At 32.3% G+C, this 27,305-nt stretch overlaps 12 protein-coding genes and 2 non-coding genes across 14 annotated transcripts; 7 read left to right on the forward strand and 7 right to left on the reverse strand.

Annotated features, from left to right (window-relative positions):
• Positions 1–116: 116 nt before the first annotated feature.
• On the reverse strand, positions 117–2,746 carry NAEGRDRAFT_82180 (ubiquitin-conjugating enzyme family protein; the record flags this gene model as incomplete). Its single annotated transcript, XM_002669317.1, has 2 exons — positions 117–170; positions 239–2,746. 2 exons carry the CDS (start codon positions 2,744–2,746, stop codon positions 117–119), a joined length of 2,562 nt encoding a protein of 853 aa, XP_002669363.1.
• Positions 2,747–3,108: 362 nt separating this feature from the next.
• On the reverse strand, positions 3,109–3,819 carry NAEGRDRAFT_75737 (uncharacterized protein; the record flags this gene model as incomplete). The annotated part of the gene is made up of 1 exon (XM_002669318.1): positions 3,109–3,819. One exon carries the CDS (start codon positions 3,817–3,819, stop codon positions 3,109–3,111), a length of 711 nt encoding a protein of 236 aa, XP_002669364.1.
• A 190-nt stretch (positions 3,820–4,009) lies between these two features.
• On the forward strand, positions 4,010–4,082 carry NAEGRDRAFT_t809. The gene has a single exon. It is a non-coding gene; the product is annotated as a tRNA-Met (tRNA).
• Positions 4,083–4,267: 185 nt separating this feature from the next.
• NAEGRDRAFT_75738 (uncharacterized protein) lies at positions 4,268–9,105 on the reverse strand (the record flags this gene model as incomplete). The annotated part of the gene is made up of 2 exons (XM_002669319.1): positions 4,268–8,678; positions 8,750–9,105. The coding sequence occupies 2 exons, from the start codon at positions 9,103–9,105 to the stop codon at positions 4,268–4,270; spliced, it is 4,767 nt and encodes a 1,588-aa protein (XP_002669365.1).
• An 848-nt stretch (positions 9,106–9,953) lies between these two features.
• Positions 9,954–10,026, reverse strand: NAEGRDRAFT_t810. Its single transcript has one exon. It is a non-coding gene; the product is annotated as a tRNA-Phe (tRNA).
• Positions 10,027–10,104: 78 nt separating this feature from the next.
• NAEGRDRAFT_82181 (uncharacterized protein) lies at positions 10,105–11,377 on the reverse strand. The gene has a single exon (XM_002669320.1). The coding sequence runs from the start codon at positions 11,217–11,219 to the stop codon at positions 10,278–10,280; it is 942 nt and encodes a 313-aa protein (XP_002669366.1). The 5' UTR covers positions 11,220–11,377; the 3' UTR covers positions 10,105–10,277.
• A 406-nt stretch (positions 11,378–11,783) lies between these two features.
• On the forward strand, positions 11,784–15,079 carry NAEGRDRAFT_75740 (uncharacterized protein; the record flags this gene model as incomplete). Its single annotated transcript, XM_002669286.1, has 5 exons — positions 11,784–12,047; positions 12,258–14,201; positions 14,248–14,405; positions 14,450–14,579; positions 14,687–15,079. 5 exons carry the CDS (start codon positions 11,784–11,786, stop codon positions 15,077–15,079), a joined length of 2,889 nt encoding a protein of 962 aa, XP_002669332.1.
• Positions 15,080–15,307: 228 nt separating this feature from the next.
• On the forward strand, positions 15,308–16,286 carry NAEGRDRAFT_82182 (uncharacterized protein). The gene has a single exon (XM_002669287.1). The coding sequence runs from the start codon at positions 15,479–15,481 to the stop codon at positions 16,046–16,048; it is 570 nt and encodes a 189-aa protein (XP_002669333.1). The 5' UTR covers positions 15,308–15,478; the 3' UTR covers positions 16,049–16,286.
• A 247-nt stretch (positions 16,287–16,533) lies between these two features.
• NAEGRDRAFT_75742 (uncharacterized protein) lies at positions 16,534–17,204 on the forward strand (the record flags this gene model as incomplete). Its single annotated transcript, XM_002669288.1, has 2 exons — positions 16,534–16,989; positions 17,034–17,204. The coding sequence occupies 2 exons, from the start codon at positions 16,534–16,536 to the stop codon at positions 17,202–17,204; spliced, it is 627 nt and encodes a 208-aa protein (XP_002669334.1).
• A 128-nt stretch (positions 17,205–17,332) lies between these two features.
• On the reverse strand, positions 17,333–18,811 carry NAEGRDRAFT_75743 (uncharacterized protein; the record flags this gene model as incomplete). Its single annotated transcript, XM_002669321.1, has 1 exon — positions 17,333–18,811. The coding sequence occupies one exon, from the start codon at positions 18,809–18,811 to the stop codon at positions 17,333–17,335; it is 1,479 nt and encodes a 492-aa protein (XP_002669367.1).
• A 181-nt stretch (positions 18,812–18,992) lies between these two features.
• Positions 18,993–19,754, forward strand: NAEGRDRAFT_75744 (uncharacterized protein; the record flags this gene model as incomplete). The annotated part of the gene is made up of 1 exon (XM_002669289.1): positions 18,993–19,754. One exon carries the CDS (start codon positions 18,993–18,995, stop codon positions 19,752–19,754), a length of 762 nt encoding a protein of 253 aa, XP_002669335.1.
• Positions 19,755–19,805: 51 nt separating this feature from the next.
• NAEGRDRAFT_82183 (uncharacterized protein) lies at positions 19,806–21,601 on the reverse strand. Its single transcript, XM_002669322.1, has one exon. The coding sequence runs from the start codon at positions 21,260–21,262 to the stop codon at positions 19,835–19,837; it is 1,428 nt and encodes a 475-aa protein (XP_002669368.1). The 5' UTR covers positions 21,263–21,601; the 3' UTR covers positions 19,806–19,834.
• A 1,002-nt stretch (positions 21,602–22,603) lies between these two features.
• Positions 22,604–24,459, forward strand: NAEGRDRAFT_54294 (uncharacterized protein; the record flags this gene model as incomplete). The annotated part of the gene is made up of 2 exons (XM_002669290.1): positions 22,604–23,669; positions 23,858–24,459. The coding sequence occupies 2 exons, from the start codon at positions 22,604–22,606 to the stop codon at positions 24,457–24,459; spliced, it is 1,668 nt and encodes a 555-aa protein (XP_002669336.1).
• A 191-nt stretch (positions 24,460–24,650) lies between these two features.
• Positions 24,651–26,723, forward strand: NAEGRDRAFT_75747 (uncharacterized protein; the record flags this gene model as incomplete). The annotated part of the gene is made up of 1 exon (XM_002669291.1): positions 24,651–26,723. One exon carries the CDS (start codon positions 24,651–24,653, stop codon positions 26,721–26,723), a length of 2,073 nt encoding a protein of 690 aa, XP_002669337.1.
• Positions 26,724–27,305: the final 582 nt, after the last annotated feature.

Genomic DNA, 27,305 nt, shown 5'->3' on the forward strand with positions numbered 1-27,305 from the left:
TTGAATATCTGAATAGGTTTGATAAAAATGTAGTATCACATGGACAACCACTGAGATTCAACTCATCCAGTGTCTGGAAGTACATGTACATAATATTAGAAAAAATTTTAGGAAATTCAATATTTGAAAGATCCAATGTTTTCAAACATGCAAATTCCTGTAAAAATGTTCTAAACGAATCACTGTAAATTGGATTGATATCTGTACTCATATCACCTGTTATATTGTTCAATTTGACATTCTCAATGGAAGGGGAATAACTCAATGAATGAGCAATTGAAAAAAGAGCAGGTGGTGACTTGTTTCCAGTGAATTTGAATGTCTTCAGATTCTTCTTAGCTAGTAAGCTATCTCCAATTCTTTGTGTCCCTCTTTCTCCAATATCACAATGAGAAAGATCTAAATAGGTTAGATTAGGGCAGTTTTTCAATTTTTTCAAAAAATCGGCAAGATATGAGACACCGTTATCCCCAATCTTGTTGTTGCTAAAGTCTAATATTTTCAATGATGGAAAGTTAATATAGAATGAAGAGAGATCTGATCCTGTAATCTTTGAATCATGAAATATCAAGCTCTCTATTAATGCTCTTCTAGAATAATCACTCTTAATAGAATAAAAGAATGTCTCAAAGTCTGCTCCTTTATCCTTTTCCTGATACTCGATATTCCAATGTTTGAGAATTATTGTACTAATTGGAAGGGATGATAATATTTTCGTCAAAACATCTTGGCAACCATTGAACCAACAAGTCTCCAAACATTTGCATTTAGAATATCTGCTAATCATTCCAGAAAGGAGAATGAAATTATTTCTTTCAGCCATTTCACGAAGAGTTCTGCTCATCGACTTTTGTAAATATAATTGCATCCATGCGTCTTTCATCTCCTTTAAATAGTAAGGAAGTTTTGAAATTCTCCATTTTGAATTGCAAGCAATTTTCCATTCTTGTTCTGATGTAAGTTTTGGCAAATCTTCTAGAACTATGTGTTTTCTAAAATTTGTTGGAGGTTTTCCATGGTAGCCTTTTTGTAAACTACTCTGAATGCAGGATTTGAGTAGTTCAATAACACTATCATGAGTTTCAAATACATGGAGAGATGACATTTCATTCAGTAACTTGAAGAAGGTTTTAAAGTCATTCATCTTTTCAATTTGGTTCAATTTTTCTATGAACGAATCTATGGATTGATAAGGCAATATTCCACAATTTTCATTCATAAATTTAGAAATACTTTCAATAGAGTTAAAATCGGAAAAGATCTGGATAAAGTAAATGTGTAATGTGAGTTCTTTCAACCTCTTTCTGATACTTTTGAAAGAATAGGACACTCTGTCGTCATCAGTTACTTCAGCACATTGAAAATCTGCAATTTCCTTGTAGCTCTTCAAAATATTCTTAACATATCTTGTCAAGAATTCTCTAACATAGATATCATACAAATCTTTCCAATCAAATTTTGAAAATGGAATTAGCATTACAAAGTTTAACAAATCTCCAACTTTTTCTTTTGATCTTTCTTCACTTCTAATAAAGGAATCAATAGAGCTATTAATCAATTCACTAATCTCTGGAATTTCCTTAATCGCCTCGATCATCAATCTGAAAAATCTCAAGCAAGCCATAAATGCATTGGTGGTCTTTTCTCTCTGATCAACCATTTGAAGCAAACAATTAGACATCAATCGAGGAAGAATTTCAATAACTTGTTCTGGTGAAAAATCTATCTTTTTCGAATGGGAACTGGACAAATTAGCTAATGAAGATTTGGTAACGTGAAGAACCTTCTTGATATGAATTTCATCATTTGTTTCTGTAAGGATTGGTATCCAGTGTGTAAATGAAGTTTTCTCTCTTGACATTCCTCTCACATTATAATTCATGAACGCTCTCAATGAAAGAATATCCAGAGAGCAATATATAGAACATATTTCCAATGATTTTGCGTTTCTCTTTTTACAGTTAATTCCATAGCCAACAAGATCACTTGTTTTGGTAAAGAAGCAAACTGAATCTGAGTTGGCTAACACTTTCTCAACTTTACAATTCATTCTTTTGAAACCATCATCTTCCTCTCTAGATACAAATGGAGGAGAAGGTAAATGATTAGAATGGCCAACTTTTCTATTAACATATGCTTTGGCATGTGACATTGACCATTCCTGAGCTGACAAGTATTCTTCCTTTTTTTCCTCAAAAGTCTTTGGATCCTGAATATTTGACAATACTCTAGTCACATCTGCTCCATCATATAAAAACGTTTGCAACTGCATCAAGATTGAATGAACAGAATAAATTGGTTTCCACTCCTCAAGAAAATCCAAACAAATCCTATCAGAATCGACCACATTAGGATGTTCCATCCTCGTACACAATCGAATAGTGGGCGCCTCCATTGGATAATTCTCACTAAACTTGATCACTGCATGAAAAACCACACCATCATACATGGTATCTGAATTTCCTCGAATATTTACGTGCCACATCATGAAATCCCTCTCATCATCCACCTGAAAATTCATCTCCCGATAAATATTCATTATTTTCAAATTATCGAGAGCCTTCTTCTTCTTGATCGGAGCTGGACATGCACTCACATGACTCAGTGGATTTTCTTGAATGTATTTAAATTCGGAATATAATCTTTTCAAGGCTAAAATTGGAGAAGTTTTACAATGTTTGTAACTATTCGGATCTGAATTTGCTTTCGAACGTGCATTGGGCTTGATCTTTTGGTGTTGAGACATTTTTTTGAATGTTTTTAGCGGAAATTAAGATTTTTGAAAATTTTATAAATTGAGTTGAACTTTGAAATATAATTGAAATGATTTTAATGGAATTTCCATCTTTACAAAAAGACACGAAAATATTGAGACGTTGGAGAGTGTCACTGTGGGTCATGATCGATGAAATTTGAAATGGAATCTTCAAATTGTAATGTTTAAAGAGAGATGGTTTCACTAGTGAATTTTGATTTACTCTTTTTTTTCAATCTTGTTTTTTAATATTTCTGAATTTTAGGTTAAAATGAGTTTTGGCGGGAAAATAAAGATTATTCACTTGAAACTTTGTAAAATAATTTAATGTACCTTGGAAATTATTTGAAACATTATTTGGAAAGACCATCTTTGAGGAGTTTTTCCATCTTTTCGTCAAATTCTTTTTGAAGTTTATCCTTGTCTTGTTGTTCTTTTCTGGTAGAAACATATCCATTGACTCCTTCACGAATTATAACTTCAGTTTCTAATAGAATAGTTTCGTCTTGTTTCACAAATTTAGATTTGAATTGAATGGAGCTTCTGTTATTTTGCAAAACATTTTCTTCAATATTTTCAAAAATCAGAATTGATTCGAATAAAGCATTTCCATTTTCATTTCTAATAATCAACTTGACATTTTTACATTCAATATTCGAAATGATAGATAAATCCGAACAAAAACTCTTTAAAAATTCTTCATTATTAACATTTTCATCAGAAATGTTAAAAATAATTTCACAATCCTGCACAGCATCCAATTGTAAAGTGTTAATTTTGTGTGAACAATTTGATTCCAGCAAAATTTTGCTAGATTTACATTTCATCACTTCTACAAATCCTGTTGTGATGGAATTTACATTAAAAGTAATAGTAGAATCATTATTAGAATCTAGAATAATCTTCATGCATCGGGTTCCAGTTAATTTAATATTGGAATTTGTGCTGTTGGAAACATAGAGAAGATCATTTGATTGGAAGGAAGTTTCTTCTACTGTTGTATTGTTGTGAGTGATAAATTGTTGAGTTCTTCTAGCAAATGGTGATTGAGGAATAAATGTCATTTTTTTTTAACTGCTCGAAAGTTGACAGCTTTAATGACAAGTTTATTTTCTATTTAAAATCAATTGATTTCCTCAAGTTAAATGAAGGATTTGTCACTAAATCATACTTTTCATTCAAAGGTAAAATGAACAAATAGATTTGCCGACTAATTTGGAAGTAATAGCGTCTTAGTTTTTACTCATAGTTGACAAGCGCATAGCTCAGTCGGGAGAGCAGCAGACCCATAAGCTGCAGGTCAGAGGTTCAATTCCTCTTGTTGTTTGTCTTTTCTCAATCTAGTTCTTCGATCTTTCAATAAACATAAAGGGAATTTTGCAACTAAAGATTAAACTCCAATTAAAGGAAAAACAACGCTGGTTTACTAATAATTCTAACAAAATGATTTATTTAACATTCCAATATGTTAGGATTCAGAATCAATTTCATAATAACAATCCTTGTCTCTTCTTAAATCAATTTCGAATCATTCAACAAATTTTCTCTGGTTTTACCAGAATTTTCATAAAAAACAAACTCATCTGTTGTAGTAAATCTGGAAAAGGTATCATTCAAGTTGATAATAATCTGATCTTGTAGTGAGCTGATTGATTGTTGCAATTTTTCATGGAATGCTTCTGGTATTTCCTTTTCATTCTTTGATTTCATTTCTTGATTGTTCTTGGCAGAGTTGACCAATTCACTAAGTGATTTTCTCATTTGTTTGAATTCGTTTCTAGTTTCGGATGGAATGTTAACTTCCTTAATGGAGCCACTTTCAATATAATTGGTAAATAATTCTTCAATCAATGAATTCACAGAGTCAATTCTGTCATTTGCTTTGATTAACTCTTGGAGTTGTTTCAGTTCCAAATATAAATGCAAGTTTTCTAATGAATATTCCTTTTTACAGAATGATTCGAATAGTTTCAGACCTTCTCTATTCGATAGTAATTGTTCCAATTCATCCTTTTCTTCATTACTCGATTGGTTTCTAAAATTCTTTTGTTTGATGAAATGAACTAATCTCACAATAAGTGCAAATCCTCCAAATACCAACAAGTAACTAAACAAGTACAATATTTCAAATAGCAATGAAATTGAATCGTTCACTCTTGAATTTACATCACCTCTCTTGTAACTCAAACCTGACAATCCAATAATTTGTGAAATTACCAAAAATGTAAAGCAAACAATAAATAAAATCATTTCCACTCTAAAGTATAATGGAGTATCGAGTTGAATGAACCAATCATAAGCTCTCTTGATTGGAACTTTTGCCATTTTCTTGGCAGTTTCCTTATCAAACTTTTGTAAAGCTTCCTTGTTAAACGAAAGTGAACTATTTGATAAATTACTTGTTGATTTTTCATTACTATCCACAAGCATTTCAGATTCATTTCTAGAATTCAAAAGTGACATGATCACATCTAACAAAATCAATGCACATATAAGAAATCCCAATGATAAAATCATAATTGTAAACGAAATTGAAACAATGTAAGAATATTCGATTCCTGTAATGACACTCGTTCTCACAAGAATTACCCACAACGTCCAATACATTAGGTTCACGGTCATAAAGATTCCCATGATGGAAATCATTGCTCTTGTGGAGAGGAAAATTCTAATCACTCTCAAAATTTTGTCTCCCTTTTGGTACAATTGACTAGTTCTATCATTTTGGTTCAATGAGAATTTAATGGATAATCTATGATAGAAATATTTGAGAATGTGAAATCTTGATGTCTGATACAAGTATGAAAACATTGCTGTCAAAGTCAAAGTGTTTACAATAATTGTAATAACATTCGAAACAATATTCGATGCCAAATTACCATTTTCCAATTGAATCACCGTCGACTCTGTCAATCCCTCACTCTTCAATGATAATATCAACCCATTTCTAGTAGTATCCAACAAAATACTCCTCTGAACTATCAGAAATAGTCCACTTTCCACCACCAATGCAAACATTCCAATAAACGGAGTTACAAATCGACTCGCCAATGGTTGAGATTTTCGCATCACAATCAAGGCAACGAGAATTGAACTCGACAAGATGAAAAATAAAACACCAAATGAAATTTGTGCAATGTACAATTCGGATAATTGTTCGGCAGCCCTTAATGAATCAGTTGCGGTGTTATTAAGGGAGTTTTCGATAAAGGCAGCGAAGAGTGTGGTGTGCGTACATTTACAAATTAAATCTCCGTTTGATTGTAAAGTGGAAAGCGAGCAGCCGCTGGAATCCCATTGTAAAGTTGTTTCATTCCAGAATTTACAAGTGATTTGAGATGAATTGAGAGAATTGATTGTTTGATTCAATATTGTAAAGTTAATTGAAATTGGTTGAGTCAATTCTGAAAGTGGTAATGTTTTACCTCCTAAATAAAGAGTGAAATCTTTAGAGTTGGTCAATTGAGTTTGATTTGAAGTAAATAGAGGATTAGTATAGGTTATGAGTGATAATCCAACTTCCTTATTGTAGCCATCGTATTTTGTTAGAATGTAATCCGAATCTAAACTAATGTCGGAGAATTTTTCTAATTTAGTGCTGTTAGAATTCTTAATAAATGTTGAAACTGTTACATTAATCAAATCTGATGAATAAACTGTGGAAATAATAGATTCGGATAATAATTTGACCGATTGCTGCAATAATAGAACAGATGTCAATTGAGTACAAGTATTCGAAACATTTGAGAAACCAAAAGAAAGTAAATTACTTGCACTTGTCAAGGTTGTTTGTAAATCAGAATCTGAAATTCTTTGCTTTGTAACGTAGCCAAGAGTTTCCTTTTCTTTTTTGTAAATTTCATTAACTTGATTCAAATAATTTCCTAATTTGTCATTAATTGCTGTAGCAACCTCATTGGAAGAAGCTGATAAAGTAATTTGTTTCAGATTTTCCAAAGCAGTGGACGGATTGGAAATGTCAATTGTCATCTTATTGACAGACTCTACAAGTACTGAACTAGTTACTTCCTTTCTCAATTTTAAACTTGTATCATATGGAAATACAGTTGCAATACTACCCATTCTTGCTTTCAAAACTTCTGAAGAATCGTCCAAATTTGCACTAATCGAAACTGAACTAATCGATTGAGAATATTCAGTCCCCAACGCATCCAAACAAATTACAAACAATTCCAAACTTTGACTTGTAGCCAAACTTGTTTCATTCAAATAGGGAAGATACACAGAATCTCTTCCACTTGTCAAAAATTCTGAAATTCTAATCATTGAATTCTTAAATTTAAATCCAAAAGCAAATTTGAGAGGAGAAAGAAACAATCGACTCGCATTCGAATCTGTAAAATTCCAAGCACCTACAACTTCCTCAATAATAAAACTTGTTTTCAGTGCAACACCTGACAATGGTTGAATATTAACAATTGCCATTGGATTTCGAATTGGTGGTGCGACGAGAATTACTTGTTGTGAAATGGCGATGATTTGATCCTTAATTGGCTTAATAAGGAGTGTGAAGGTGAGATTTCCAGAGGATTGGATGGTTGGTTGGATTTTGATGGAAATGATGGGATTGAAGGTCAATGTGAATAAGTTGGCGTTGTTTTTTGGTTTCGTCAAGATTCCAATAACATTTTCATCTGCTGAAATAACTTCAGAACCAAACATGAATGAATATTTCAATGAAATGGTACAATTTGCAGTAGCACACTCATCCCTTGTTAATTTCAAATCTGAACTAGTTCTCAATTCAACGCTCACAATATTGAAATCAACATTGTTTTTCACACCATTCACAAGTACTTGTGGAATTCCAATAGCATTCAGTGATCTTTCCACTAAAAGTGAACAATCTATACCTAAATATCCTCCAGTACAAGTACAAAAGTCAGGTTGTAGACAATTGCCATTTCCAGAACAAACATTCGGTGAATTAGCCGAAACTCCAAAACAAATTGGAATGAAACAATTAGGTCCAGTATATCCAGGTGAACAAGTACAATTATTTGAAGAAGCACAAATACCATTTCCTGAACAAACTCTATTATCATTTGCAGCAATTCCAAAACAACCAATCGAGCCACAATTATTTCCATAAAAACCTGGTTGACATTGACACTTGTTCATTTCAATGCATTCACCCCTTCCTGAGCAAACACTGCTACTGTTAGTACTCTCAATTCCAAAACACCAATTTGTAACACACATTGTTTTGAACTCATTCAAATAATAACCACTTTCACATGATGGAGTTAGTGATCTAATTCTCTTTTTCAAAAATTCTGAAATATAAATTACACCACTTGTCTCATTAAATACTAAACCTCTTGCATCACTCACTGAACTATCCAGAGCATCAGTGTTTTCATATGAAGTTGTGCTATTTCCAGCAATCATTGTAAGAGTTCCATTCTTGTCAATTCTGAAAATTCTTCCCTTATATGTTTCTGTTACAAAGACAGTTTCGTCCTTGGTAACGAATAAAGCACCACCTCCAATTGGGGAACCAGTGAATGCTAGTGTTGAAATATATCCAGTTTCGTTTATCACTCTAACACCTTTCGTATCTGATAGGAAAATCTTTCCATTCCTAACAAAAATATCAAAAGGAGACTGAAGAATAGCACTAGTAGCTAGAACACCCTCTCCAGAATACGAAGAATCCAAATCACTTCCTGCTATTAATGAAATTATTCCATTCTTGACTAATCTAACTCTCGACTTGTCTATCAGGTAAAATTCATTCTCTGAAATTGCAAAGATTGAATTTGGACCTTTCAGAGCACTAAAAGCAGATCCATTTTCAGTGAAGGAAGACAAGGAGAAATCAGAATAGTTTCCAGCAACTGTGGAGACGAAACTATTCGGCCAATCACGAAGAGAAAGTTTTCTGACAATTCTATGTATTCTAATGATTAAAGATAATGATGAAATTGTTATATTGTGATATTGTGTGAAAATGTCATGTTATTAGCTTACCTGTCAACGTAAAAGAGGGTGTCATTGAAAATACTCGAGTCAGCCACAGTTGACATACAAATAGTGTTCTGATTACCATCAGGAGTGTATATTGAAGTGTTGTTTCCAATCTTGTTAGGAGAAAAACTTTCACTTTCCAATGAAAAGATTCGAATAGTACGGTTTAAACCATCAGAAACGATTAGTTCGTTGTTGTATAAGGAAATTCCATACATTCCAATATCTGGTGTAGAAATTGGACCAATAGTCTTGATAATGTATTTAACACTAGCTTGTTTTTGTTCTTGTCCATCAACAGCCACAAACAGTAACAACACAATTGACAACAACAACCATGTATGACAGTTGACTTTCATTTCAATATTTTTTTTGCAAAGTCTAGAGCTGTTGGATTTTCTTTGGTTATAAGCTGCGAGACTTTTCCTGCCAAGGGTGGAAAGGAACTAACAGGAACCTTTCGAATAGATTGCAACATATTATTTGATTCTTGGAAACAGAATACCTGACTGGTTTCCGTTCTAGGAAGATTATAACTGCAAGGTAATTTCCAGTTGCCCCCACACACGGGTCGACTAATAATTTCTGATTCATGTTTTAGAATGAATCCGTGTTTTCTCAAAGTATTAGAAATAGTTTTGTATGTAGGAGAACATTGTTTTCTTGCAAGAAGTGATGTGAAATTTTATTGGATTTTGAAAGTTTTGCAGATTGTTACTCCGTTCTTTTTAATTTACTCATCAAACACCACAACATGAAATTCATATATTAATAACAATGTTATGCCAACACTTTAAATAGTTTGAAAGTTTGAAATATTCGAAACATCAAAAAAAGATGTTATCAAGATCAACTACTCCAATTACTAGAAGTATAATTAAAGCTTCTTCAACAGCTCCCATTGTCAACTTTATCAAGAGACTATCCTCAATGGACAAAAAGGAAAATGGACTAAACCAATTCCTCACAACCTTTCATTCACTAACACTAACAGTGGATCATCCACATTCAGATCCTATCACAATTATTCAATGCCAGATTATATGGTAAAGGAAATATCGAACTGAGACAACAAAACAATGATGCTGCAAACTCTTTTGGTTTCTACTCTTTCAAAAACAATAATCAGCTTGCTCTATTTATACAGTTTAGTAGTGTTAGATACAAAGCAACTATTTCCTGTAAGATTGAATTTAAGGCTAAAATTTGCCGACACCAGGGATCGAACCAGGGACCTTAAGATCTTCAGTCTTACGCTCTCCCAACTGAGCTATGTCGGCTTCTTATTAAGAAATAAACCTCGTCATAATTCCTTAACTTCACAACAAATAAAATCTACTGAATGTGTATTGAAAGTTCACTTTTCCTGATTTTATTTTGAAAGTGTGTGTTTGGTAGAGAAAGGTCGTCTCTTCTTCAAATTTTCGTTGAAGATACCTGTTTTTTTCCAAAGTACCAATCATGTCATATCAGTATGGATGTCCAAGGTCGTACAAGTCAAAAATTAGCCAAAGCCAAGGCGTCTCCGATCCTATTGCAAAGAACAATTCTGTTTTTTTGAGGCAAAACTAGTGTGAAATCTGAAAGCCATGGCAGATCTGTAAACTTCATCAAAGACTGATTTGAGCCCCTCTTGTGTTAAGCTTGAACAGTAACCTATTTTTACGAGATGTGGAAAGCTATGAAGTTTTCTTTCCAGAGTATGTTGTCCTACTAGTGAAAAGGTATCCAAATCCTTTCCTGTTATTATAATATGAATTGGAATAAGGGGAAAAGTCATGGCAAGTTTTCTCAAATTCTGAAGAATACGTTTCTCAAATAATTGTTCATCATTCACAAAATTATTCAGTTCTGTACATTTACAAGTAAAAGCCACAACATTGAAAGGTTGCTTGATAACTTCTTGAACAATCTTCTCATTTGATAGAGACATGCACTGCATTGTGCACATTATCATACATCCATCAATCATAATATTTGCTTCAAACAATGACTCCTTTTCCATCATACCCTCTTCTGCGAAGAAATTAGTACAATAAGTACAGAGTAAACTTGATTTTCCACTTTTAGGAAGCCCTACAATTCCAATATTCAGCCGTAAAGGTGTTGATATTGAACTACCCGCTCGTCCCAAGACAACATAAGGTGATTTACCATCATATTTTGGTAGAGAACTTTCTAATAATTCTCTTTCAAAATTAATCATTTCTCTAAAGATGTGAAATATTGTCTTGACAGAGTTTAATCTCAGCCCTAACAATTCTAATTGGTAAATGATAAAAGTCTTGTTCTCTTCCAAACTATTCTCTTTCAATTCTTCAAATTTCGGTAAATTCCTATATAATTGCAATAACTTTCTGTATTGATTTACATCTACAATCCAATTAGACTTTGATCCTTCCTCTAAAATCATTCCTTCAATACAATTTACTACTCTCCTATAAATTTCCATTCTGCTCTTCATCAATTCCATTCCGAAACGATTTAAAATTTCATCAACTTGTTCTTCATCTCTCAGAGAAACTGAGAGAAAATAAAGTAAATAATACCGATCAGCATAGCCCAGAAATTTAATGATCTCATTGAAACAATCATGTTGCTCTGAATACAACTGAGCAAGGAGGCAACTCGACATTTTTTAAAAGGCTTGCATATTTATATTTATTTTATTATTTTGTGGTTTTATAAATATCATCCACATGGTGTAAGAACTTTTGCCACCAATTACGTACTTGACTTTAGACATTTTAGGTTATTTTTGCCTGTTTTTCTGAAAAACAGATTTTGTAATGATGGCTGATTTCTGACGGTTCTGCCACTACAGATCTGCCATCCTTTTTTTCTTACAGAGCTTTCCACCAAATTCTTAATAAACTAACTTTTAGCCTTAAGCAAACTAATTTTCAAGAATAAACTCAATAAACAATAAAACCATCCACTACGGAGCCAACCTCCAATAGAATTAAATTAGAATCTCGAGATATTTGGTAATAATCAAAATATTTGCGATATGGCAAATCCAGCCAAATTAAAAAAAATGCGAACTTTATTATCTTTCGTAATCTTGCTCTATTTATTCACTATTGTGGTCACAGGTGAGGTGAAATCCATTCAGCAACAACAGCAACGAGAATCCTCATTCACTTTCTTCCTGGATTCTTATCAAGGAACGGAAACAAATGTTTCATGTCTTGATGAATCCATTCCATGTGTTTACATGTCTCAAGTTATAGACTCGGCACGATCAATATTACAGCTGGGAAACAATTCCTCAACATTATCTTTAGAGATGAATATTCTAGTAAGAGGAGAAGTAATTGACTGCGATATTCTAATTGACTTTACTAATTTTACATCAAATTTTAAATTGAATATTGTTGGGTGGGATGATGACGACTATTTCCTATCATCATGTTATCCTTTTCTACATGTAAATAGTAAAATAGATGAGTTGACCATTGTAAAGGGGTATTCAATTCGAATAATAATTGTATTTAATTATGAAATGAAGAATTTATCCATTTCTAAATGTAAAGGAAGTCTTACTATTCAAACTTCAATTGAAAATGCAAACATCTTGGAAAGCGAATTTAATTCATTAGAAATTACAAGTCAGATTCAAAATCTTGTTATACTAAACGATTCGATTACTTACTTACAAGGAAATTTGAAAGCTAAACAAGTGAAAATGGAAACTATTAATATTTCCAATTTTAAATTAGTGGAAATTAAGAATTGTCATTGGAGTTCATTCTCAGGGACAAGTTTATTTCATGGCGGAGAGAAATTCTCAATTCTTTCAAGTATTATTACAGGCCCAATGATGTTTGAAGTTGTGAGTGTTTTGGAAATAATCAACGTCACTGTTAGCAGGGTTAATTTTGAGCCAGAGAATGGAAATTTTTTTGGAATAGCCACAGTTGACCAAGTGACAATTGAAAGATGTAATTTTGTGGATAATACTATTGGTGGAAGTATGATTTCAGTACAACGTTGTAAAAATTTACTTATTGTTAATTGTAAACATTCCAATAATTTATCCAAGTTTATTACAATCCTGTCATCTAGTAGGAATCGAATTACAATTCAAGATTCTGAATTTTTCAATAATCAGGCAAGTGATGCCTTAATTGTTTTTGATTCCAATTATGTTGTAGATAGCACTATATTACTATTAGATAATTGTAATTTTGTGAATAATATTGGAGGATTGACTGGATCCGCTCTGAAAATAACTAAAGCTAATGTTCTCATTTCGAGTTGTAACTTTTCATTTAATAAGGCAGGTTATGGAGGAGCTGTCTATATGATAAGTCAACTTTCTACTGTTATCGAATATTCAAATTTCACTAACAATGAAGCAACTCAATCAGGCGGTGCAATTTATGTGGGAGATGTTTCAAATCTACGACAATGGGAAACAGTAGAAACAATTTGTGATTCTAATAACGCATTGGAAGCTGGAGGATGTTTATATATGAAAGGTAAATCAAAGATTGATGTGGTGTATAATTTTGCTGGAATCAATAAGGCAATTTGTTATGGTAACAATATTGCTACAGAACTCACAAAAAAGAAGTTTGAATTTAGACTCAATGGATTCGAATATCAATTGATTACCAATCAGAGTATTCAAATTTATCCAGGAGAATCCCTGGATTTGAGAATTATATTATCAGATAGATACAATCAGAAAAGTGTAATGCTTCCTGAAAATCAAATGTCTATGAAAATCAATTCTAATAATTTAGTTTTACAAACACAAGGTTTTACAAGCGGAAATGATAGCATACTTTCGAATAATATTCAAATACTTCTTAAAGAATATCAATATGCCAACTTCCATGAAGAAACAACTTTTTCATTCATATTGAAAGATATCGAACATTCGATTAGAATGAAATTGGTTGATTGTCCACCAGGATATACCATTTCTAAAAATTATGGAAATGTCAAATGTGAATACATTCCAATAGAAATCATTCTTCCAGCTGCTATTGTTGGTGCTATTTCCTTAATTATTATATTTGTGACTGTAATTTTGGTGGGAATTTATATTGTTAAAAAACTCAAAAAATTGAGAAGACAAGAAAGAGCAGAAAAGGAAATTCAAAAGAAATTTATTGATAATTCTTTTGTTTTCAATAATGGCAGCAATGGTTCAGATTTGAGTGTTCCACTGGTTGAAAAATCTTTCAACTCTGAGGATTCTATTCGATACACTATTCCAATTGCAGAAATTGATATATTATCTAAAATTGGAGAAGGATCTAACGGATTAGTATATAAAGCAAAGTGGAACAGGACAGATGTTGCCATAAAACAATTGAAAACTTTAGGAGAAGAGGATGATGAAGAGTTTGAAAGAGAAGCTCTTTTAATGAGCTCATTAAGACATCCGTCAGTTGTTAGTTGCTACGGAGTTTCAATAACCAACGACAGCAAGTATATGGTTGTAAGTACTTACTTTTGAGAAATAATTTGAATTTATTGTATATTAGGTGGAATACTTGGAAAATGGAAGTCTTGAGAAGGCACTCTACAAGTCTAAAATTGGAAAAGAAAAATTGTCATTCGAAACTAAATTGAATATTCTCTTGGATGTTGGAAAGGGTATGACCTATCTCCATTCGATAAGACCTAACAAGATTATTCATAGGTAAGTTTAGTTTCTATTTACTTTGGAGAGTTAACAATTTTCAGAGATTTGAAACCGGGAAATATTTTGCTTACCAAAAATTTAAATGCCAAAGTGAGTGACTTTGGGCTCAGTAAGATGGTTTCGAATAATACAGCCACAATGACCACAAATGTTGGAACCTTATTATACATTGTAAGTTTTTCACAATATTCCATTTAACTAATTTAGCAATTTCCATCTTTAGGCACCAGTAAGTTTTAACAACAAATTAATCATTGATTTATTATTTAATATTTTAGGAATTATTATCTAATTATCACAAAGGACAAACAACAAAATTGGATGTTTATTCATTTGGACTAATCATGTGGGAAGTTCTATTTGAAATGGTTCCATTTTCCAATGAACTATCTGATGCAACAACACCATTCTCTATTTTATTACAAGTAACCAATGGATTAAGACCTTCTCTTTCTGTTATGGGAGAACATTTCGAATATATTCAAGAATGGATTGAAGATCACTTTACAATGAGAGAAATTCAAAAAATTGGAAAGCAAACCATTGAAAAATGTTTAAAAGATTATATTGAAGTGATGAAACTCTGTTGGTATAAGGAACCAAGCAATAGACCAGAATTTATTGAAATTACAGAAAGTTTAGAATTAATTATTGAACAAATAAGGAAATGATGATAATATTTTGACACTCATTCCAATTTTTCCAACATTCATTGATGGATTATTATCACCCAACTGAACAAGTATTTTAACATTTTCTTCAAGAATAATAAAATTTTGTAATCTTGCACCTTGTACAAGGTGCCTAATTAGCAACATGGATCAAAATCCAAAAATAAAAAATACAAAATAAAACACATTAAAAAAAACCAATAACAAATACCGTAGTAGCCGCATTATCTTTTTTTTTGCAAATACAACAACAACACTAGCTACGAATTAATCATCAACAATAACAACAACTACCCTAGCAATAATAATAACTACGCGTTAACAAAATCTATCTTTTTCGGATATGCCTCTCTTCTTGTAAAATATTAAAACTATAATAATTAAACCCTAGAATATATAATGAACCGTATTTCTGAACCTAATCATACATTACATAATACATGGACCTTATGGTATCACAGTCCTAGAAGTAAAATTAATGAACAAAATTATAAGGCTTTTTTCACCAAAGTTAAAGCTTTTACTACAATAGAGGATTTTTGGCGATTATTTAATAATGTTCGTTCACCATCATGTTTACCAATCGGAACAACATATTATTTAATGAAGGATGCTATTAAACCAGAGTGGGAAGATCCAAATTGTATCAATGGAGGAGAAATGGTTTTTAGTTTTGCTAAAAAATCAAGACAAGAAGCTGATCAATGGTGGTTGTTCTCTTGTATTATGTGTATCGGAGAAAACTTTATTGGATTGGGAGATCATATTTGTGGATGTACAGTTGCAAACAGAAAGAGTATGATTAGAATTAGTTTTTGGCTTGATACTGATGAGGATGAATACGTCAAACGTTTGGAAGACCAATGCAAAGGTGCATTTGACATTCTCAGTGCTGGCTCAACCTTGTTCAAATTCGATTTTCGATCATTTAGAGCCAATTTGTCCAAGATATCGAAAGCTGATGATTAATAAATATTGGCAAATCATCATGGACTATTAAGAATTCAATTTTTATTACTTTCAGAATATCTTACAAGGTTTTTATGTATTCAACAATATCTCACTTGACAATCACTGTTGTTGTAAGGTTGTGTGAACAATAAGAGACCTGTTTAAAGATTTTTAATAGACATGAGCATGAGTAAATGAAGGAACCACCTAAAAGGGAATATTCAAATTAATAACAATACATCTCAATTCCAATTCCAATCACATCTTCTTAATTGTTTTGTAAAATTATTTTTCAAAAACATCAAATGATGTAATAATTTTTATTAGGCTTGAAGACAAACTCGAAAATGTAAAATTAAAAATAATTATAAAAAAAAAATAAAAGAGTAGTAATCTAGACGTACCTCGCACTCTTTTACCTTCATCATCAAGCCTTGTTTTATTTAATAATAATAATACATTATCATCAAGCAACAACAATATTACTAGAATAGTACGATACTATGAGCAGCGAAAAGAAGGTAATTGATCAAGAAGAAATTGAAAATGACACTGAAGCCGAAGTTAATGAAGAAGTAGCAGAAAGGCCTATTTTAGAAAATACTTGGACATTATGGTATCATAACCCTCAAGCTAAACTTAACGAGCAAAACTATTCTCACTTTTACAATGAAGTCTATACATTCTCGGATGTTGAAACATTTTGGAGTGTTTTTAATCACATTAGAGGACCTAGTGAAATATCGACCGGTACAACTTACTTTTTATTGAAGGAAGGTATAAAACCAGAATGGGAAGATCCAAAATGTATTGGTGGTGGTGAATGGGTTTATAGTTTCCCTAAAAAGCACGTTCCAGCTGATCAATACTGGTTAGATTTAGTGATGTTTTGTGTAGGAGAGTCATTTACTTATTCGGATAATTTGCTTGGATGTTGTGTTGCCAACAGAAAGAATCAAGTATGTAATATTTAAATAATTAATTTATAATAACTTTAATATAGATTCGTATCAATTTGTGGGTAGATACATTGGATGAAACAATAGCAAAGAGATTTGGAGAGCAATTCAAATTTGAAGCCTTAAAAATAGGAGCAAATACAAATATCAAAATAGACTTTAAATCTTTCAAAGATCAATTGGACGGTAAAAAGACAGTTTTACAAGTAGTGTAAATTCCTTTTTAAAATGAATTTCAAAACGAACTCGACTGAAAAGGAGCTCATTATCGTTCGATTCAGAAAATCTTAAATAAATAACAAAAAAACAATATAAAATTTATCTAAATTTAGGTAAATAATATTTATATAGCCTCAATTAAATGATAATTCTTCTTTCCTAATCTCAATACAGCAATTGATCCATTACCTGCCACAAGATCAGCTTCTGTCATGACATATTTTGGATCTATTTGTCTCTTGTAATTAATGTAAAAACCTCCACTCTTGATCAATTTACCCAATTCAGATTTGGATGGTCCAAGCTTGAGAGCTAAAGCAATATCTATAATTGGCTTAGATAAAAGATCTTCCTTTGGTACTTGTCCACCAACAGAATCCTTCATTAGTGATGTAATATCTTTCTTTGATAAGGTCTTTAAAATTTCAATTGCTTCCTCACTGCTAGCTCCAAATAATAAATTTGTACATTTTTGTACCTTTTCCAATTGTTCCTTTCCGTGAATTTGTGTTGTTAATTCTTCAGCAAGTCTTTGTTGAGCAATTCTCTTTTCTGGTTGCTGATTGTGTTCTTGTAAGATTTGGTCAATATCTTCCAAGCTAACAAATGTTAACATTTTCAATAATTTCTCCACATCAGCATCTTGAACTCTGAGGAAATATTGATAAAAATCAAAGACAGAAGTCATTTCAGGATTGAGCCAGACAGCATTACCCATAGATTTACCAAATTTAACTCCATCAGCAGTTGTGAGTAAAGGAATTGTCATACCACTGCATACTGATTGACAACTTTCTGGCATGGCTGTTTGCTTTTTCTTTATGAATTCCAATCCACTTGTAATATTTCCCCATTGATCAGATCCTCCAATTTGAAGTCTTACGTTATTTGAGTTCAATAAATGGAAAAAATCATAACTTTGGAAAAGTGAGTAGGAAAATTCAGTAAAAGTCATACCACCATTATCAGCATCAGCATTTTCAACTCTAGATTTAACACTGTCCAATCTTAACATGTTAGCAATTTGGAAATATTTTCCAACATTTCTCAATAAATCAATCATTTTCATTTCTCCCAACCAATCAGCATTATTGACAACTGTGACATTGTTCTTAGAGGAGAAGAAAGAATTCATTTCTCTCTTCAATCCTTCAATATTATTATTAATTGTTGATTCATCCAAGAGAGGTCTCTCTGTTTTTCTGCCACTTGGATCACCAATTCTACCAGTTGCACCACCAACAAGACAATAAATATGAACATTCTTTGGATTAAAAGCCAATTGGAATCTCTTCAAAGTTTGAAGAACAAGCAAATTGCCAACATGAAGCCCCGAAGCTGTAGGATCAAAACCAGCATAAATACCAATAGACTTGGCCAATTCACTACCACTGTTCATTTCTTGCATTAAATTATCAAATCCCGAAGTAGCATCATTATAAATTCCTCTCTTTTTTAAATCGGAAATAAATTCATTATTATTTGATGATGAAGTTTGATTAAATCTCCTTTGAATATTGTTTCCTCCGATTAAATACTTTCTGTTCTTTAAAAAAAGGCCCGAGTCAACAAGGCTTGTTTGACGAAGAAGGCTTCGTTGCATTTTTTTTCAAAAATTCAATCAAAATTAATTATCCTAAATTGGATATTTTAAATAATTATTTTCATATGTTTTTAACTATTAAATATTAAGCTAATTTTATTAAATTATGAGTATTGAATTAATTCTCGCAGTCAACTTGATATTTAATGTTGTAAAAAATATTTAAAAACATTTAAAAAAAATGACTCGAGTAAAGATTGCAATTCTCGACGTTTCCGATCACGTCCAACTCTTTGAAGACGATCTATTCAAAAAGTACATGTTCACCGATGATATTTCCGAGTGCACTTCGTATCATGTTGCTAAAAATCAGTGGCCATCCGAAACTCTAAATTCTCATCAAATTGTTCAATTTATTGTACAAAATTATGATGCTGTATTAATTCCTGGTAGTGAGGATTGTTGTATGGATGATTCTCTGTGCTACATTGAAGTTCTATGTAATGTTATTAGAGAATTAATTGATCGGGATTTTCCAATATTTGCTGTTTGCTTTGGTGCACAAGCAGTTTCGAGAGCCTTGAATGGAAATGATGGAGTTTCCAAGTTGAAGAATTTGAATGAGAAACCAGAGTTTGGAATTGTTTTAATTGATTTTGTGGATGAGGATGCAAGAGGGAATTTGCTGTTCAGAGGAATTGAGAAGGGTTTCTATTCATCCTCTTCACATTCAGATTGTTTCTTATTGAATGAAAAGTGTGAGCATTTACTCAAATCAAGACATTGGAAGAATCAAGCTTATCAAGTTAAGGATAAATTAACATTTGGCTTACAATTTCATCCAGAGATGGATCTTGTCACATCAGAAGAAATATTCAAGACTCTTAAAGATATTCCAGTTCTTTATGATGACAATGAAAAACAGGTAGATATGACTGTTGGTAAAATTATGGCTAAAAACTTTTGTGAAATGGTTATCAAGCACAAAGAAACAAAATTGTAGAGAAATCCAACTGGTCAATTGTAATATTTCATTAATTATTAAAAATATCTTATAAAATTGAAGATTTTCTCTATTTAATATTAATAGCCAACATAGGATGGAGTGTGAACGGTGAATTTGGCATTATGGAAATCTCTCTTCAATAAGCTATCGCTACTGATGGAGTAAATAAAGTGAGTAAGGAATTGAGTAGTGGGATAGATTGCATTGGTTGAGAAGAGAATAATATCATCCTTTTCAGATTTGAAATTATTGGTGTAGTTTCCATAATATTGTCCAAGGAAATGAGAGTCAAATGATGGAGAGAATGCTTCTAATTCATAGTAGGTGTAATCATCATACCTCTCCCTGCTGGAATTGATGAATATTCTAGTGTCTGCTGAGATACCTAATTTCAGTGAGTGGTTATGGAGTTTGACAACCTGAGATTCACTACCATCCAGTTGAGCAAGCGGAACAGTTGAGTTATCTTTGTAATCTTGATATACAACATATCCATCAATAGCATCAATTTTTGCTTCATTTAACTCAACTCGAATGTTTTCCATTTTGACAAAAAAGTATAAAAACCCAGATTTTGGAATTTGATAATTAATCAATGAACCAAGTTCAGAGCAGTCAAGTTGACCAACAAATACATATCCTTTTCTCCAAATAGCTGATTTGTTTGTCGTATTTGGAGAACCTCCAATCTTTGTTTTAGAGCCATCATTTGGCTTATTGGAATCAAAATAATCTGGATACAAATTGTAGGATAAGGAAACAGCATTATTTAAAATCTCCTCAGAACTATTATCTACAGATTCTGATTTCATAAAACTTGAAATAATTGATTTCTTTGAGTTTAAATGAGGAAATAAATCAGAAAAGAATTTAGTTTTCCATCCTTTTGATTCATCGTTTCTAATTTGTGAAAGTGTAGAACTGGTTGCATAGGTGAAGAATAATGGATCTTCAATCATTGTTAAATGATAACAGTATTTCCAAATTTCATCATTTTCAACAATTAAACAATTCCAATATTTGCAGACAATTCTCATCCTCAATAGTTCATTAAAATTTCCAATAAATTTCAAAATATTTGAGTGAACATCTGGTACCAGAGCTGATAGACTAGCTCCCTCTCTAATAGAGACTTGGGATGAGTCAGTATGTTGATTGAACCAATTGTTCACAAGTACCAATGTAATGTTCGAAAAATAACTCGAAACCCCTGGAAGTGAGTTGTTCAACTCTTGATCATTCTTAATTGCACACTCAATTGCATATTGTCCAATTGAGGAACAGTGAAAAGTAAGTGTGTAATTCAAAGAAAGCTCAAGAATTTCTCCCAACACAAACTTGATAATTCTCTTCAAACAAACAGCAAGCACCTTCTCTTGGTTTTCAATTTGATGCTTTAAACTTCCAAAATTGAGTGTAAAATACTTTCCAATAAATCTTTCAACACTCAAACTCTCTGCAGCATCATCCACCATCACATGTTCAATCTGAAGTAAATTCTTCATTGGAAAGGCAGCCAATTGTCCTTCCAAATTCTTATACTGGTTTCCGAATGCTCTTTACTATCCATCGAATTTTCATCCACAAAACCTTTCAACAATTCCTTGATTGGACCATCAACAGCACTCTTATATTCTTCTTTCATCAAGATATAGGGTTTCAAATCATCAATTAATTTCCAGAATAAAACCAAACCAATAGAAGCCAAACTTTTATAACCACAACTAGCAATAAAAATCTTCTTTTCCAATTTTGACGCCTTTTCCTCCAATTGGTCGGCATTGAAATCGATTGGAACAGTGAGAGGGAACCCATATCTATCTAGACGGTGGGCAGTACCCTGTATTCGTTGTTCCAACCAAATTTTTTTAGAGTCGAGCCAATTTTATAAATATTTTAATATTATTTATTCTTCGGATGATATTTCGTCGCCACTTTATTCATCACTTCCACTTTGTGGATTCTGATGCATCATCTTCCTCATATTCTGATCTGCTGGTAGTATCGTCTTGGTAAATTCTTGGAAAGCTTTTGGAGTTTATGGTTGATGGTTGGTATTTCATCATCAACAGGATTTCCTCTTTTTGTTGCCAATTTCTTGGTTTCTTTGTTGTTGGAGATTTAGATGTAAGAAGAAGATTCCAGTCAAAGAAACTTCCTGATGATGGGTTGTTGTATTAATTTTCTAGCCAACTGCCATGTTGTTCAGTTGCTTCCAAATACCAGCTTGTGATTGGACATTGTGGCCAGTAGACAAAATCTCTTAATTTTTTTAAATTTTAATTTAACGGTTTTTATCAACCAAATGTCAAAGCAACGGATCTTCTGTGGCTCGACTTTGAAATTTTTTTGTCTGACCCGGCTCGACTTGTAAAAATTTTTGTCTGACCCGGCTTGACTTGTAAATTTTTTAGCCTGACCCGGCTCGACTTCGAAATTTCGCAAGTTCTGCATAAAATGCCTCTGGCTCGACTTTGAAATTTTTACTCCCTGACCCGGCATTTTACATCACTGACCACCGTCTATATCAGAGCATTATTTCTTTCCATTTTTTTGTGATTTTGTTATTGAGCGATTACAAAAACAGTAAAGCCACATGAGAGTGTCATCTAAAGGGTGTAATACACATTAAGAAATATCTACGGTAGAATGTTGTTGAATTCTGAAACTGCATTCATTGAAAATCAATGATGTTCTTTAGGAAAGAGTATTACAATATTTATTATTTTGTTTTTTGTAATCCACTCTTCGGTATCTTCTTTCCATTTAACCATGAAGGAACTTTAAGTTCTTCAAAATTCCACAATTATTGGACGTCTTTATCCGCTCAACAATCACAAAAAAAAATGGCTCAATACTATTTACTTCGGGAGCTTGACGATTTGTCCCTAGAGGATTTGCACAAGTCTGTAAAGCCTACAAAAAAAGAGAAGACAAGCAAGGATGATAAACCAAGAAACAAAGATCAGCCAAGTAATGATGTAATACCACAAAAACTGGTGGTGTTGAACAAGTCTCACCAAATAAAACAACGCAAAGTCTATGAACGAACAAAGAAGGAGGAGACTCGTTTTATCAAACCTAAACGTAATATTGACCATTATAATGTTGCACCAACCTCACATTTTGAACAGTTGCCGACCGATTGTTTTCTTCATATTTTTGAATTTATGGAATTGACAGAAATTAAAAGGCTAGCCTACAGAATGAGTCCTTGTATTACTTTACAATTACTAGAGACGGAATCAAATCAGGGTTTTTATAGATTATTGTGCCAAGAACAGATGAGAATGGATTTGAATTGTGCTATTGATTCCATAAATGAAAGAGGGAAAGTGAGAGGAAACTCAAGGATACGAAGATACAATAGGCGTGTTGAAGATTCATCCAATCGAACAATATTGGGTCCGATTAAGGATTTGAGAGAGAATTTAAGAGTTTGTGTTCTGAAAGCAAAGAGTTTGTTTCCGTATTGGTTTAATGAGAATTCTGCATTGAATAAGTCAGTTTATGAAGCTGTTAAACATTCTTACTCAATTAATGAAACTCCTGTTTATCATAATTTATCAGAACATCATCAGTCCATTTCTGATCAATATAAAGAGAAGGAAGAGAAGGAAGCAGTAGAGAAAACAAATTCATTCCTGGAAAAACTTGAGAAACAAGTGGAAAAACAATCGAAAAGACCATCTAAATGGAAGCAAATATGGAATGGATGTTTTCTTCAAAATTTAGTGAACAGTACTATAAATGCAACAGTAGAATTTGAGAAACGAGCTCAGAAAGATTCACCACTAATTAGTGAATTAGCCAGTTACCTTAAAACAATGAGTGGCTTATTAACTTTGGAAAATACGCAACTAAGAAGAAAGATAATGTTTGAAACTTTAACTAGAAGACGAGTACTCACACGTACTGTATTTTTTGCTAAATTAGTTGGAATTTTATACTCGTTTAGAGATCAATATCTTCCTGAACAAATAGAACAACAATTTGAAAAATTATTAGATTTTTTCATAGAAGAATCGATTGCTCATGGTGTAGAAACTTGTCCTCTTGTTGATTGTAAGTTTGTTATTGACTTAATCTAACTTTTTCAGGTTTCATTGAAAATAATTCGCCAATTCACATGATATTAAGATCTGGACATACTCCTTTGAGTGTCAATATCATCACCAAGCATTGGAAAATTATTAAGCGCACTTCCAGAGATTTCAGATTCTATTTATTTGTAAAATGCATTTGGCAGCTGGTTGACTTTAAAGTTATACACGCCCTCTTTAAGTTTGGTATTGTTGATTCCTCTATTTTGACACATAACTTTACTAATAGAGGATCTAGATCAGTAGATATTTATTTCATGACAACCATCGATAAATGGAATATGAATGATAATCACATTACATACTTTGGAAACATCTTCAACTTGATGGTTACCACTTTGGATGAAAGAGGGACAGAACATTACAAAAAGCGTGAAATTAGAAGCCATAGTAGTTTATTTTCATCATCTAATCCAAGTGTTATGCTATTCTTACATAGGATATCACAATACCGTCCAAGCACTAAAGGAAACGTTGCCGACTTTTTTGCAGAGGCAATTCAAAAGTTGAAGGACAAAGTGATAACCTCATCTTTGGCAGATGATAGACCAACTTTTGAATATGTGAATTTTGGAAAAAACAAATTTGCCACGCTGTAAAATAAATCAACTGTAGATGACAGCAAATCTCAACTGCGTGTATTCAAGGCCTCGCTCATTTGTTAGTTCAAATGGTGCATTATCGTAGAATTTTAAAACTATATTAATACCATCGCATCTCCAAATATCTCAACACCTTTGTTTGGTCCCTTAATCATTGTGTCTGTTCCCCATTTGAAAAGAGATTAAAAATGCCTTTAAATGCATCGAATGTATCCAACAGAAGTAAGGATGATGTGATCATCGAGGATGGGTATACAGCATCTTCATCGTTATCGTCATCCTCATTATCGTTATTAAGGGCAGGTGATAGTAAAAGCTGCAGTAGCTGTTCAATAGAAGCAGCAACTCCATGGAAACAAGATACATCCTCATCATCAACATCAGATGACTTCATAATTCCTATTCGGAATGGTAGGAGCAACTCTCGCCAATTCATAAAAACACCATCCTTTTCATCCCTTTCAACAATAATAGATTCTTCACTTCCATCAACGCCTAAATCATTGCCTTCATCACCATCATCATTACAAAATCATCAAGAAGGAACAGAACCACCTCTTACTGATACTCTCCTAGTTAAATCGATGAGCGAATGTAAGAATGACATGGAGAGGGGCATGTTGAACATGTTGGCTGATAAGAAGAATCTTCAGAGATTGGTCGGAATTCTCTTCATCTTTGCCACTCTACAAAGTGTTCAACAAATGACACTCTATGAAAATTTATTGAATATTGCCTTTTTCCTTGTTCAGTGCCTTAATAATTATTTAAGACAAACTAATAATGATACAGCTCTCACCTATGAGGAATCATTCAAACATTTGGATAAAAGAGAAATTATAAGAACTGTTTTTTCAATGGTCATGTACACTTTGAGAATGATGTATCTTCCCAAACACAAGATGATTTTCCTTCCAGTGCTTTTTATTTGGTTTGCAGGAGCTAACAAACTATATATCTACTCTACATTTTGGGGATTACTACCCACTTACTATGCTTCAGTGATGTATATATCGTTGGCTTGCTATTTTGGATTTTATGAATTGTTAGAGAATGGGTACACTGAGACATTTCTAAATTTAATGATGGATTACTTTATTTTGGTGGCTGTGGTGTGGATGTGGACATATTATCTGGTTAATGTAACTGGATTCTTGAAACACAAAGTGGACAAACTGAAGGAAACAAGGAAACGTTTGGAAAGTGCTTTGGAAGCACGAAGTAGATTCATTGCACATGTGAGTCATGAATTCCGTTGTCCAATCATGTCCAGCATTGGGTGTTTAGAATTGTTGAAAGAAACTCCTCTGAATGAGAAACAAAATGATCTCGTAGATACAATAGTTTCATCGAATAGTGTCATTCTTCTATTGATTGAAGACATTTTACAAATTGTTAAAATTGAACATGAAAGTAAGGGTGCAAAGAAGGAAGATACAAATATTCAACCTTTCAATATTTTCGAATCATTGAAATCGCTGAAAGGAATAATTTCTGGTTATGCTTCGAATTTTAAGGTTAAGCTTAATTTGGAAATTGATGAAGGAATTAAGAACTTGACAGTTTTATCAAATCCTTCAAAGATCCATCAAATACTTTCTAATTTGCTGACGAATGCAGTGAAAGCATCAAAGAAAGATGATGATGTTTGGCTTAAATGCAATATTTTGGAAAAGAAAGATGATGAAACTGTAAAGATTAGATTTACTTGTCAAGATTTTGGATGTGGAATTCCTCCTAATTTGTTGGAATCTATATTTGAACCCTTTGTACAATTGCAAAATAATTCACAATCAAAAGTACCTAGCTCTGGGCTAGGATTGACTACAGTATCTCATTTAATCAAGACATTGAATGGAACTATTAACGTTGAATCACAGGTTGGAATAGGAAGCTCATTTACAGTTGACTTGGCTTTTAAAATTGTTCCAAACGAGGTAAAATATAAAGTTCAAGAAAATGTTGTTGTAGAAGAAAAGAGATCGAAACTACACTTGAACGTTCACAAGAATTACTTGAACCTGATGTCACATTTAGAAGAAGGTGAAAAGGAAATGGAAGAAACTCCAAAATTCAATTCCAATGTTTTGATAGCTGAAGATAATCCAATCAATAGAAAAGTTATTGTAAAGATGATTAATAGTATGGGAAGTGAAACTGATTTTGTTTGTGATGGAAAGGAATTGGTTGAAAAGTTTAATCCAAGCACTCACAAAGTTGTATTTACTGATATGGTAGGTAGCTCAAATTTCGTTTTTTAAGGTCTAATAACAATAATAGAATATGCCAAATATGAACGGATTAGAAGCAGCCAAGAAATTAAGAGAAAAATTTGGAAATACTTTCAGGATTTATCTCTTGACAGGAAATGTCACAATTTCATTATCTGATGAAATTGGTGTGTTTGATGGAGTGTTAACTAAACCTTGTTCTAAACAGGATTTGAAAAAATGTTTGGAAAATTAGAAATTAGGATCCAACCTGTTGCTAAATAGTTTTAGATTTTCACAGTCTGTTTCATCCAATGCTGAACTGTACTACGTAGTCACAATTCGACAGCCCTGATATTTCAAACTGATACTAAATGGATGTTTAACATCATGAGATAATTAATATAATAAATAATCCAAATAAAATTGAAATTGAAAAAGTGGAATATAATAATAATAATTTAATACTTTATATTAATATTTGTATTGAAGTACACAACTTGTGGACATTATCGAAATCATAAGTAAATCTTCCACTTTCCAAATTAAAAGTTGTCTGCTAACTTCTTGAAACCAATCTATTGATGTTAATAGTGACTATAATCAATTACCACAGAACTTTCGTTTACAATT

The sequence above is a fragment of the Naegleria gruberi genome (assembly GCF_000004985.1).
Source record: "Naegleria gruberi genomic scaffold NAEGRscaffold_84, whole genome shotgun sequence".
Taxonomy (NCBI): domain Eukaryota; phylum Heterolobosea; class Eutetramitea; order Acrasida; family Naegleriidae; genus Naegleria; species Naegleria gruberi.